Genomic DNA, 13,083 nt, shown 5'->3' on the forward strand with positions numbered 1-13,083 from the left:
AAGGGTTATGGACCTAAAAAAAAAAAAGACTTGGTAAGATGTAGGCAGAATTTAAGTTTCACTGTGTTTCTAAAATAATGTAAAAGAATAAATAGTTGTTCCACTATTCCAGGCCTACAGAGGCACTCTGCTTTTCTTTTTCTGTATCTGTTTTTCCCCTGTACTGGTCTCTAGAGAATTCTTGCCCCATCATACCTAGTCAGAATGGCCATTCTGGATGTTATAGTTCACTGAATCTGGAATCAAGATTTACATTAAAAGTTTGAAAGAAGGAAGAGTCTGTTACATCTCTTTTCCAATGCATAAAAAAAGCTCTTTTTGCTTTTTAGTGTTTAAACCAGGGCATGCTATACAAGAAAAATTACATGTTTTAATTTATTCATTGATATGTAGATTTGCTTAACTAGATTAGTCAATTTTCACCTATGAGCAATTAACGTGCAATTGGGATAAGTGTCCTACACAATTCTGCATACAAAATACATTTCTTCAAGTAGTTAAAAATGAATGCACATTACTTTACCCTGATGATAGGATTTTAGTAGTCTTAAATAAAACAAATTGTATATGTTTTTCTGTGGCTCACTGCTAAAAGGAGAAAAGAAAAATCTACACACAAGTGTGCTACAAGTGTTCCTCAAAGGACGATGGTAATTGGGACTAGAATTTCTGTCACTAAGTGATGAGGTTGTAAAGCATGATATCATGTGACTGCATTGCCCAGCGATGGCAATCCTGGCAACCCCCATTGCTATTGACCCCGATCCCACTCCCAGCTTAGTCCCCCTACCCCACCCCCAGCCTTGGTAATGTAAGGCATGGCTTTTCAACCAGTGGTACACGTACCATTGGTGGTACGCGAGCACCTGGCTGGTGGTATGTGGCGTCGCCTTCCTCCCCCCTCCCCCTGCCTCCCCCCCGTGCTCCGCTCCTTCCCAACTCACTTGCTACTGGAAAGGGCACGCTACAGAGGGCACGCGCAGGCGCAGAGCGAGACCCCGCTCTCCCCAGGGACTTGTGCAGCAACCGGATTGACTTCTGATCGGCGCTTCTTCAGGGCACACATGGCCGGGAAGGCGCGTCGGAGTCCCAGGTACCTGTAAGGCAATCGGCCTGTTCCTCCCTCATTGCCCGCCAGCCTCGGGAGAGCCTCGTGCGAGCGCCTCGCCGGCCGCCGAACCCTGCCTTTCGAGCAGCAGTGGCCTTGCCCTGCTTGCCCTTGGCCGCCTCCGCGGGTGCCGCTGTAGCGTGGAGAGGGCGAGGCCAGTCCCCGTTCGGCCTGCCACCCCTGGGAGAGCCCCGCACGAGCGCCTTGTCCTCCGCCAAACCCTGCCTTTCGAGCAGGAGCGGCTGTCAAGCCCCGGGCTCGACAATCAACCAAGTTGGAGGGGGAGGAATCCGTGCAGCTACCTGGCCTGCCAGCCGCTTGTTGCTCCGCCGATCAGCTGGGAGGCTGAGACTCTGGATTTGAGTTGCTGACAGAGCGCAGCGCAGGGAAGACACACCAAAGCCAGCCGCTCATTGCTCTGCCGATCAGCTGGTTTGCTGCACGGAATCTCCCCCCACACACACACACACCCAGTTGATTTTTGAGCCCGGGCCTTCATAGAAGCCTTGCCCGCTTGCTCTTGGCCAGTGCCGTGAGAAGCTGCCGCCGCCCGCCCCACTTTTTGCAAGCAGGCTTCCAGCAGTGGGAGGCTCCGCCTGCTTGCTTTTGGCCAGTGCCGTGAGCAGACGCTGTCGCCCGCCCTGCTTTTTACAAGCCCCGTTATGCCACCGCCGCAGGCTTCCGGCAGCGGGAGGCTCCAGGACAAGCATTGGGGCGTCTTCCCTGCACTGCACTCTGTCGGCAGCTCAAATCCGGAGTCTCAGCCTACCAGCTGATCTGAGGAGCAACGAGCAGCTGGCAGGCCAGGTAGCCGGGTTGCTGCACGGATTCCCCCCCTCCCCACCCGGTTGATTGTCATGCCCGGGGCTTGATAGCGGCCTTGCCCTGCTTGCTTTTGGCTGGCGCCGTGAGCAGCTGGTGCCCCCCACCCCACTTTTTGCAAGCAGGCTTCCAGCAGCGGGAGGCTCCGCCTTCTTACTTTTGCCCTACTTTCTCACGGCGCCGTGAGCAGCTGCTGCCACCAGCCCCGCTTTTTGCAAGCCCCGTTATGCCTCCGCCGCAGGCTTCTGGCAGCAGGAGGCTCCGGGACAAGCTTTAGCACGTCTTCCTTGCACTGTGCTCTGTCTGTGGGGGGCCGCCTTGGGAAAGGTGGAAGCACAGCTGTGGTCCGGGACGGTCAACCAATCCGAGCCCTGTTTGGCCGGCTTTGTGCCTCCGTCCCCCAAGAGCAGCTGGTTGTGATTTGCAAATTTGCCGTGCGCTTCCCCAAGTGTGCCTCAGCCCTGGATCTCCCCCCACCCGTGACTCTGGCTGCATCTGCAGAAGGCAGCGGGGCGAAGTCCGCTTTGGCGTGTCTTCCATCCATCCCGTGTGAAGGGTGCCTTCCTGCCCCGTGGTCCACAGCAGCATTGTTGGCGTGCATGGATCAACTGTGAGCGAATGCGAGGTGTTTCTGTTGCTGGAATAAAGCTTATTAAATGAGCTGGCAACCTCAGAGTATTGTTGATAGATCTTCCCTAACTTTCCTTGGGTGCTTCATAAAGAGTTAAGTGGGCATCAGGTTTCTTGGTAAAAATGGATTAGGAAGGAAGGAAGGAAGGAAGGAAGGAAGGAAGGAAGGAAGGAAGGAAGGAAGGAAGGAAGGAAGGAAGGAAGAATGGGAGAGAGGGAGAGAAATAGACAGAGGGAGAGAAAGAGAGAGGGAGAGAGAAATAGAGAGGGAGAGAGAGAGAGGGAGAAAGAAAGGGAGAGAGAGAAAAAGAGGGAGAGAGGGAGAAGGAGGGAGAGAGAGATAAAGAGGGAGAGAGAATGAGAGAGAAAGGGAGGGAGAGAGAGAGAAATAGAGAGAGAGGGAGAGAAAGAGAGGGAAAGAGAGAGATTAAATTAGTAACATGGTGGTTAAATGAATCCGGTTTCCCCACTAACTTTGCTTGTCAGAAGGTTGCAAAAGGCGATCACATGACCCTGGAACAATGTGACCATCATAAATATGAATCGGTTGCCAAGCATCCGAATGTAAATCACATGACCCTGGGGATGCTGCAACGGCCATAAATATGAAAAATGGTCATAAGTCACTTTTTTTCTGTGCCGTCGTAACTTTGAACAGTCACTAAGCAAATTGTTGTAAGTCGAGGACTACCTGTAGTTTATCATTTTGTTTCTTTTTCTTTTTTTTGGTCAAGTTTTTGACACCTTGCTGGGCGACTGGTGGTACTTGGACACTGCCTTATCCTAAAAGTGGTACAATGGGTGAAAAGGTTGAACAGCCCTGATGTAAGGGACTGGTTCCTCTTTAACTCCCTCTCCCATCTATTTCCCCTCCACCATCTCTGCCCTTTGGGCTGCCCTCTTCTCCACCACCTCTGCTGACCTTCCCACCCTGCACTCTGCTGACTTTTGCTGCCATCCTCCTGCTGCTATTGAAATGCGCCTGACCTGGACTTGAGGCTGCTTGTGCTGTTATCCAAGTTGCGCAGCCCGTTTTTGTGAGCGCAGGGCCAGTGAGTGCATGGCGGCAGGGCCGGTGGAGTACAGGCTGGCCGGGGCTTGGTGCTGTGACAGCACCGGGGCTGAAGTAGCACCCTTGGGGTGGCGGCAACTGGCTGGGACGGCTGAAGGCCTGGAGCCTCTACTTCGGCCCCAGTGCTGCTGCTGCCGCTGAGGATTGCTGCTGTGCAGGGCAGCCGAAAGAGGAAGAGACGGGGAGGAAACTGGCAGATGGGGGAGTTGAAGCGCCCCTGTGGTAGGCGGGCTGCCAAGCGCCCAAATTTTGATCGTGTGACCAGAGGGCCACTACAGCAGTCATCGCTTCAGAGACTGGGCCTAAGTACCCTTTGTTCAGAGCCACCATAACTCGATTCAATCACTGAATGAATGGTGGCAACGGGAGAATTACCTGTAGTTGTGGCTTTCTTTGAAAAACTGCTCAAATCGCCTAGCTAGAAAATCAGCAAGCTGAACGGAAATTAATTGGCTCTGATAAGCCTGAGTCCATCTCCTGGGTCAGTGTTCTCAGTGTCGACAACCTATTGCGAAGCAAGGAGCCCAGTGGTGTCCTGTTTGAGTAAAAGTAGCCGGGCTGGTTCCTTGGGGAACAAGGAAATCCCTTTGCCACCTGTAGGGCCACCAGGTTGCTTTGCGATCTGGATTCCAGGCTGGCTGAAGCTGTAACTTGAGTGCTGACAAAGGATTTGTGCTCTCTCTATTCCTCGCTCAGGGAGGCCTGCTCGCTGCTTTATTCAAATGTTGTTGTAAGAAGGGGATCTCTATAAAGAAGGAGCCTTGGTGGAGCAGTGGGCTAATGCCTCCTTAAGTAACACCAGCTGCCTGAAATTAGTACAGGTTCGCATCCCACCAGGCTCAAGGTTGACTCAGCCTTCCATCCTTCCGAGGTAGGTAAAATGAGGACCCAGATTGTTTGGGGCAATAAGCTGACTTTGTAATAATGCCGCTGGGGGGGGGGGCGAAAGCCCTAATAAGCAGGCATATACATAGAATGAAGGCTATTGCTAAGCACATTGGTTTGCGCTTAAATTGTAAGCCGCCCTGAGTCTTCGGAGAAGGGCGGGATATAAATGGGATTAAAATAAATAAATAAATAAATGATTAGGAGTGTAATGAGAGAGAAGAGACAAGGAAGAAAAAAACGGGTAACAATAGAGATACACGGAGTATCTGCCCAGCTTATAGTGCAGGAGGAAAAGGGCCACGACTCGGGGCTTCTTTGCGCCATGAGGGTAGACAGCTGGACACCCTAACCCACCCAATAAAAGCAGCCTGGGAGCAATATGTGCAGAATTGAAAAAAAAGATGACTAAAGATAAACACGATTCAGGGGAGAAAGAAAGGAGCTCGCACTCCTATGATGCAAAATGAACAGAAGTGGCCAATTAGGAGTGGTTAATAATCATAGCAAGAGAAGAGGAATAAGAAAGGAAGGACAGAAGTGTGGGAAACCGTTATAAGAGGAAATGAATGTAAAAACTGCTAGGAGGAGAATGAAAACAGAAGAAATGTCAGGATACGTCTTAAGAATACTTTTTGAATTATGTGAAAGCAAGAGGAAAAAGAATCTTCCACATTTAGAGCTTCTGGATCAGCAAATTCTGCTAGAACCGTCAAGGTTGAATTATGAGAACTGCAGCTCTTGGCTGTCGTATTGTCAGAAGTTGGAATTGCTGAAGTTCCTGTGTCAGGGAAATCACAGTGTTAAGAATATATCAATTTCCACAAAAGAGATTAGCTACTACTAGGAAATTATCAGTAACCACCAGCTGATTACATCAACTCTTGTTTCAGCTATTTTGTGATCTGCACTGCTACTTGTGATGGATAGAGTTTGGTCATTATCAGTTGTGGGAAATGTTAATTATGAATAAAAAAAATTGGAGCACTTCAAATGCACATGAACAATGAGAAGGGGCATTTTATCATACTTAGTGGATGTGGTGAAAAACCAGAAAATTTTGGATTCAAACATATAGACAGATTCGGGGGATTTCAAAGTTTAATATACAATTAAGACCAAAGGTCGGTCTTTTGGGACTGATGGACAGTTGGGAAAAAAGTCATGGAATTTTTTTTTGTATATGATTCCTGCAGCAAGATGGTTATATGCACAAAGATGCAAAGATTCAGTATTACCTACAGTAGAGAAATGGCTGGTGAAAGTGATGGAACTTGCTAAGATGGCCAAATTGATTTCTTTATTAAAGAAATGACAATAACCGTTTATTGCTGACTGGAAATCCCTTGTGCGCGCTTTGTGGAAAACATTAAAAAATGACCTTATGATTTATGGATTTGGTGATTAGACAGAAAAGAGACATGTAACTTTAGAGCAGGGGTGTCAAACTCAATTTCATTGAGGGCCGCATCAGCATTGCGGTTGCCCTCAAGGGGCCGGGTGGGTATGGCCAGGGTGGGCGTGGCCTACTGGGTGGGCGTGGGTAGAGTGCGCATGGCCTACTGGGTGGGCGTGGCCAGCTCTACAACGTTTGCATCGAGGGTGCCTATGGGGGCCTGGGCAGGAGTGGGACAGATGTGAGGGTCTCTGGCAGAAGGAGGGTCTCTGGGCCAGGGCCAAGGCAGTGGGGGCCGTTCCCTCACTGTTTCCAGGATGGCTTCACGGGCCGCATGAAACCACTTCGCGGGCCGCATCCGGCCCCCGGGCCTTGTGTTTGACATGTCTGCTTTATAGAAAGAGGTAAATTTATAATTGTACTTAACTGCAGTAAAGATCAGAAACCATTTTGTATCTTTTTTCTTTCTTTTCACTTTTTTCTTTTTCCTTCCTTGCGTTGTTAGTTTGTATTAGTTTTTCTTTCTTTTTAAAACCTTTGACATTATTAAAATAAAGAGTCGAAAATCAGGGAACCTGTCTGCCCCACATGGCTGTTCCTTTCTGAGGTTAATGATAATTTAGGACTTTTTGCTAGATTGTCAAGCAGGTGCCTTTGTTCTGCCCTCTCTGCCACATGCATGCACATATACGTGATTCTTCATAGTGTGATGGCAAGTCTACTTAGTATGAGGGCTTCTGTATAAGGCTTTGTGGCTTTCAGTGCTTCATAGAAAATAGATTTTTGTAGGGTAACAAATACATCAGAGTATATGATTTCATAGGTTTAATCTGTTCATGAATTTGCATACTCTGAAATATATTCTACCTTGTGTAATTGTGAAATGTAGCAGTGCTTAAGATACCATAGGAATCTGTGCTATTATTTTTCTGTAGCAAATTAACAAAATTACATCCCTGAGATGTTTTAATTTGCAAAGAATTTTTAAAGTCCCCTGCAAATTTAACACAAAAATCCTGGGGATGCAAATGAGAACTTTAGGATACTCTCTCCCGTTTTTATTTGTCCTGAAAGTTTATTTCTCTGTTCCATTTTTGTGTCATCTCAATGATCTGCTGTGGCCTTATGCTCATGATGAGCATGAGCTGGGAAGAGGATGCTAGTGGCCTTGATGCCTTCACTTTCCATTTATTATCTTCCTATCACAGGATTTGCCCCAACACCACCATATCTGCATAAATGAATACTTTGCTTGATTAAATTGTATCAGCTGTGTTTTCTTTAGGTTGCCAGCTTCTTCCAAGACAAGAAAAATCAGTCTTTTAATAATGAACTAATCTTAAATGTGACTACTCTGACCTCAGTAATTCCCCATCTGGTTTGCTTGAACTGGAGAATTTAGCTTTACTGGAGGAATGAAGCAGGGATTGAGACTAATCCCAAATTCTGAGGCCAACAATGTCCAGAGGAGGAATGGGGTGTATTTTGCCCTAAAAGCGGTATTGACAAACACATCACTGGTTGCACACCAGGCAATGAGAGGATGATAATGCTTTGAGAGGACTTTGGTAAGAGGGAAAGCCTCAACTCAAACTCTGTGAGTTAGGTTTATCATATTCTTATGCTGTTAAGCTCTTAAAAATCATGGCCCTTGTATAGAAATGTTGGCTTTTGTTAATGTGTCCCATTTTTGTTTTCTGTGTTTCAGAGAGCAGATCAAGAGAGTGAAGGACTCCGATGATGTGCCCATGGTGTTGGTGGGGAATAAATGTGACCTTCCTGCCCGGACTGTGGAAACGCGGCAAGCCCAGGAGCTGGCTCGGAGCTATGGGATTCCATACATAGAGACATCAGCCAAAACTAGACAGGTATAGGTGTGTGTGTGTGTGTGTGTTTTCTATGGTGAAAAGCCAAGCTATCTTCTGGAGAATCTGTTGAGCTTTTCATTTTTTATTTATTTATTTTTTATTTTAATCCCATTTATATCCCGCCCTTCTCCGAAGACTCAGGGCGGCTTACAATCTAAGCACAAATTAAATGTGCTTGGCAATAGCCTTCATTCTATGTATATGCCTGCTTATTAGGGCTTTCGACTCCCCCCCCAAGCGGCATTATTACAAAGTCAGCTTATTGCCCCCAACAATCTGGGTCCTCATTTTACCTACCTCGGAAGGATGGAAGGCTGAGTCAACCTTGAGCCTGGTGGGACTCGAACCTGCACTAATTGCAGGCAGCTGGTGTTACTTAAGGAGGCATTAGCCCACTGCTCCACCAAGGCTCTTTTTGCCCTTGTTAGTCAGAGGGAGTTTTTTGGCTCCTTTGCATCGCTTCTGCAACCAGCTTAAGAGCTGGTGTGTTGAATTGTTGGCCCTGGATTTGAATTGTATATCAAAGAAACTTAGTTTAAATTCCACCTTTGCTGACTCTTCTGATAGAAAAATGTCCAACTCATGCCCCTCCAAGGAAATTACATACTTTTCAGAATTGTGTAAACAGATGGCTGTTCAGTTTACTTTCTTTGTTTGTATAATCCTGTCGTAGTTGTCTGACTTAGCTGGGCTGGAGCTGGCCCTTAGCGCCATTGAGCCAATAATAGGCATTTACTGTTGGGTTACTAGGGCCCCAGCTGGTAGTTATTGAGCAGGTTGTGTAGTTTCTGCTAATGGTTCCTAGGCACTGGGGAACAGAAGTGAAAATTACAGCAAGTTTGGATTTAGAGTGGCTTTGTTCCATTAAGATGATGCTGGGACATGACTGGCAGGTAGCCTGGTTTAGCAGTTGCCACTAGCAGTAACAAAGGCAAATGTTCAGCCAACAGTGGTCGGGGGCATTCCATACTTTGCCATTTGTCCAAACTTGTACACATATTTGCTGCCAATTTAGGCAGTCAGCTCTCTGGGTCTGTGGTTTGGATTCAAAATAGGGGCACTTGGTAAACAGTCACACCATTGCCATGTCTACCAATTCTGCCAGTTATTTCTACAACGTCTACCAGCTCACAATTAGATGGTTTCGTGTTTGTAGTTTGGGGAGAAGGAGGGCAGCTTTTATCTCTTTGAATCAAACCCTAGATTAGCTAGTACTGACCAGCGGTGGAAAACACATGTTTAACTACTCTCGGAAATGTCCTTTCCCTTTGCTTATACACGCAAATACATGATGTTTTCAAAACACTTCATTAACTTATTGCAGGGAGTTGAAGATGCCTTCTATACTTTAGTGCGAGAGATCCGGCAGCACAAACTACATAAATTGAATCCCCCAGATGAAAGTGGTCCAGGCTGCATGAACTGCAAATGTGTAATATCATGACCAAGGTAAGTCACCGGGAGAAAAAGAGCAGTTTTGTTAGCGAAAAAGGCCACTCAGATTGTGTACCGAAAAACTGTTTCCTTTGAACCCATGCATGGCCCCCGTCCCTGCCTTCCAGTGTTATGGGTCCGATCCCCTTCAAGAAGACAGAATGTGCCTTGTCAGATACTGGCTGCAAAACTGGCCACTTCCTCAAAAGGAAGTCTATTTTTACTACAGTTCTGGAAGGAAAATGCTTTGAATTAGAACACTATCAAGAATGAGGAGACATTGACCATTTTTTTCTTTATCCACGAGACTGATTTGAATCAAAGCGCCCGCATCTGTATTTGCTTCTCTTCTAACTTGGATACCCCATTTTATATGAGTTTTTTTCTTGTTTTATCTCCTCTTGCTTTTCACGTCTCTGACTGATAACTGTTGCATTTCTGAGGAAAGGTTTGCACTGCTGTCCTCCCCATGCCTTAGTCCTGTCTCTGTGGACAGGTGTCATTCATACACACACACACACACATATAAAAACAAACAAACGAACACTGGGATGGAATTAAAAAACTAAAACAGTTTTTATTGCTAAAAAATCAAGCTTTCGTTAGCTAACTGCCAACGTCGTCAGGATGGAGACGCTGGGGTGGGGAGATCGCGTTTATACTGTTGGTGTCTGCACTCTGCTCATGGAGCGCGTCACCGATCTGTTGAGGTCTGCCGTATTTCTTTGAGTTGCGCATCCGTTTTTGGGGGATGTAGTTGTCTCTGGGTATCTGTTGTTAAAAGTGAATTGCTGATAGTTCCATGTGTTGTAGCCATAGCTCTGGTCATTGCCCATGTTCTCATGCCAGGGGTCTTAAATGGTTGTTGCTCTTCTTCCCTGTGTTCAACATTGCAGGGTGGTTGTGTGTCGGTGCAGTCTTGGATTTGATACAATGAGGTACCATATATGTGACACCTGTCCACAGAGGAAGACAGGACTAAGGCATGGGGAGGACAGCAGGTATATATATGTATATATACCTTCTATAGCCAGGTCTCAGCCTACAGTTCCCATCATTCTATCATTGATGATTCTGAAAGGGAATGGTGGTTGTTGTAGTTCCACGTTTGGAATGGCCATCTTAGACAATTCAGTGTGTTTCTGTTTGTATGCTGCATGAAAGACATCTACCACTTTGAAGAGCCAAAGTTTTTCCTGGATTTAATAATAATAGCGTGTTGGTGATCAACATCTATTTGAGAGATTTTATAGGGAGGAATTAATGCCTGACAGCACTCATAATTCAGATATTTAAAATTCATGCTCTTGAGACCTGTACTGTACTGAATCCTGCGGTTGAAATACAAATAGAAAACATATTGGAATGATTCCCCCACCCCCAAGTGTATTTGGTATTTAGTAGAACACTAAGAGAAGAAAATGCATTTGGAAATACATTGTACATAGTTTATAAAATTAGAATTTTAAGAAAAGTTCTTCATTGCCATTATTCAGGAGTCAAGTGTCAATATACACACAATACAAACACACACTCATATATATTTAATTGTGATGGCTCAGCAGTTAAAGAGTGTCATCTGGCAGTCCAGGACTCAAGTGCCATTCAACGGGGTGAGCTAACTTGTTACTTGCCCCAGCTCCTGCCCACCTAGCAGTTCGAAAACATGCAAAAATGAGTAGATTTAACAGGTACCACTTAGATGTGAAGGTAGCAGCATTCCATATGACTTTGGCGTGTAGCCATGCTGGCCACATGACCATGGAAATGTCTTCGGACAACACTGGCATACATAGAGCTATAGATACACCCTCCTAAATTTCTAAACATGACTATTAAGACTCATAGTTTTTAAAGGAGTTCGTAAATACATATTATTCTGTGTAGCCTAGAACCTCAATGGAGAGAGGATAGCAGATAAGCAGGAATCAGAGCAATTTCCTCCTTCTATGGTTACACCATTTTATGTATTCCTTTATAAAAAAGAACACTTCCTTCCAAAAAAAATTACATTTGAGAAGTCAATGGATATAAAGTTTCATCAGTTGAGCTCTCCCAGCAGGCCTAGTTTTTAACTGTACCTAGCACAGCTGCTATTGTTAACGTGTGTGTGTGTCCAGATGTGCAAATAATCCAGATGTCTCAGAATATTTCCTGTAGCCTGAGATGTGAGATGGGGTGGGTGGGAGTAACTTCCTGTGCTCTCACTGCTGAAACTGCAGATTAATCCCAAATGCTTTTTAAAATGCTTGGCTTAAGAGAGAGGCTACTGCCAAAGGCTGAGGGGAGGAGAAAATCCAGTGTCGGCCAAGTGTGTCTTCATTCTTACATCCTTTGCTCTACCCACACTATGTCCTTAAGGCAGAGGCCTGGTCTGCCTGAAATCTTCTTTTCACCGAAGACAATATTTATAACTTGGCAATATTTATCTAGGTGTGGTTAGTGCTCCCTTAAGGAGGAGATGGGAGTTGGTTTTTCCTTAACTTGTTACAATGTAAGTGGGATCTGATTTTTTGTCAAACAGGGTCTTTCCAAGAAGACCCATTCTCTCTATTAGGCTTGGAGATTTATGCCAAGGTGGAGATAAGGAAAAAGCATGGCACATAATAAACATAAAGGAGGAGGTTGTGGACTTTTTCATTTTCCTCTCTGTTCACACCGCCTTTATATCTGGTCTTATTTTCTCATTGTTCTATATTTGTATATGTATTTTATTTTATTTATATAACACATTTACAAACTCGCCTTTATTATTTTTATAAATAACTCAAGGAGGCTAATGCCCCTTCCTCCTCCTATTTTTCCCCACAACATCCCTGTGAGGTGAGTTGGGATGAGAGACAGTGTCTGGCCCAAAGTCACCCAGCTGGCTTTTTATGCCTAAGGTGGGACTAGAATTCACAGTCTCCTGGTGCCTCTATACCAGGGGTGTCAAACTTGCAACGCAACGCCATGTGATGTGTCCTGATGTATCGCGACTTCTTCCCCATTGCCAGAGCTGGGGTGGGCACGGTTTCGGCATGACGCATCCAGCCCGCAGGCCGGCAGTTTGACACCCCTGCTCTATACCAAACTGGCTGTCATGTTCTTCATGGTGAAATCACTTGAAGGAGGCATTATCATTGTAATGGTCTTTGCATTAGTGTTTGAGCCATTTCTGTTCACATCAGCTTGTGAAGAGTTGGGCACAGGGCACATTTGAGTGCCCTATGCCCACATGTGCTTTGAGAAGAGTATGCTTTGAGTGTGGCAGTAGCACATGTGGCTCAGGCCTAGGAGGATTGATTGCCTTATTATGTTAGTTTGCCTTGAGGAAGTATTCAGCTGTAGGTATGCATATTTTACATTTCTTTGGGACTGACTCAACTGTATGCTGTGCTTGAGCTCCTCTCCCATTTCATAGCTCCCAAAAGTATGCCATTGCAACAGTGGAAAGGATTATATTGTGTTTACTTCTGTCACGGGAATCTGACCTTACACGAAATAATAACTACTAGTATAAAAGATAAGCTAGGCATGTGCATACCAGTCTTTGCACTACTGAACCCAAATCAGAATTCAAATATATTTATTTTATTTATATCCCGCCTTTATTGTTTTTATAAACAACTCAAGGTGGCATATGTAATGCTCCTTCTTCCTGTTTTCCCCACAACAACAATCCTGTGAGGTAGATTGGGCTGAGATGGGTGACTCAAAGACAGCCAGCCAGCTTTCATGCCTTAAGATAAGGCTAGAACTCAGGGTTTCCTGGTTTCTAGCCTGGTGTCTTAACCATTCAGCCAGTTTGGTGGATGATCCTGTTCTGTCTTATTGTATCAAATCACCAGCTATTCTTACTTTCAAATTTATGGTGGACGAAAGTAAG

General features: G+C 45.6%; 1 protein-coding gene across 3 annotated transcripts in view; it reads left to right on the forward strand.

Moving 5' to 3' along the window:
- The window catches only part of HRAS (HRas proto-oncogene, GTPase), a 136,259-nt gene that overhangs the window by 53,465 nt on the left and 69,711 nt on the right, over positions 1–13,083 (forward strand). For all 3 annotated transcript variants that reach the window (XM_083373960.1, XM_083373959.1, XM_083373958.1), the window contains exons 4-5: positions 7,622–7,781; positions 9,106–9,230. In XM_083373960.1, coding sequence (XP_083230086.1) covers positions 7,622–7,781; positions 9,106–9,225 — 280 coding nt within the window. In that variant the 3' untranslated portion in view covers positions 9,226–9,230. The remainder of the gene's footprint in view (positions 1–7,621; positions 7,782–9,105; positions 9,231–13,083) is intronic.

Source organism: Vipera ursinii (assembly GCF_947247035.1).
Source record: "Vipera ursinii genome assembly, chromosome: 1".
Taxonomy (NCBI): domain Eukaryota; kingdom Metazoa; phylum Chordata; class Lepidosauria; order Squamata; family Viperidae; genus Vipera; species Vipera ursinii.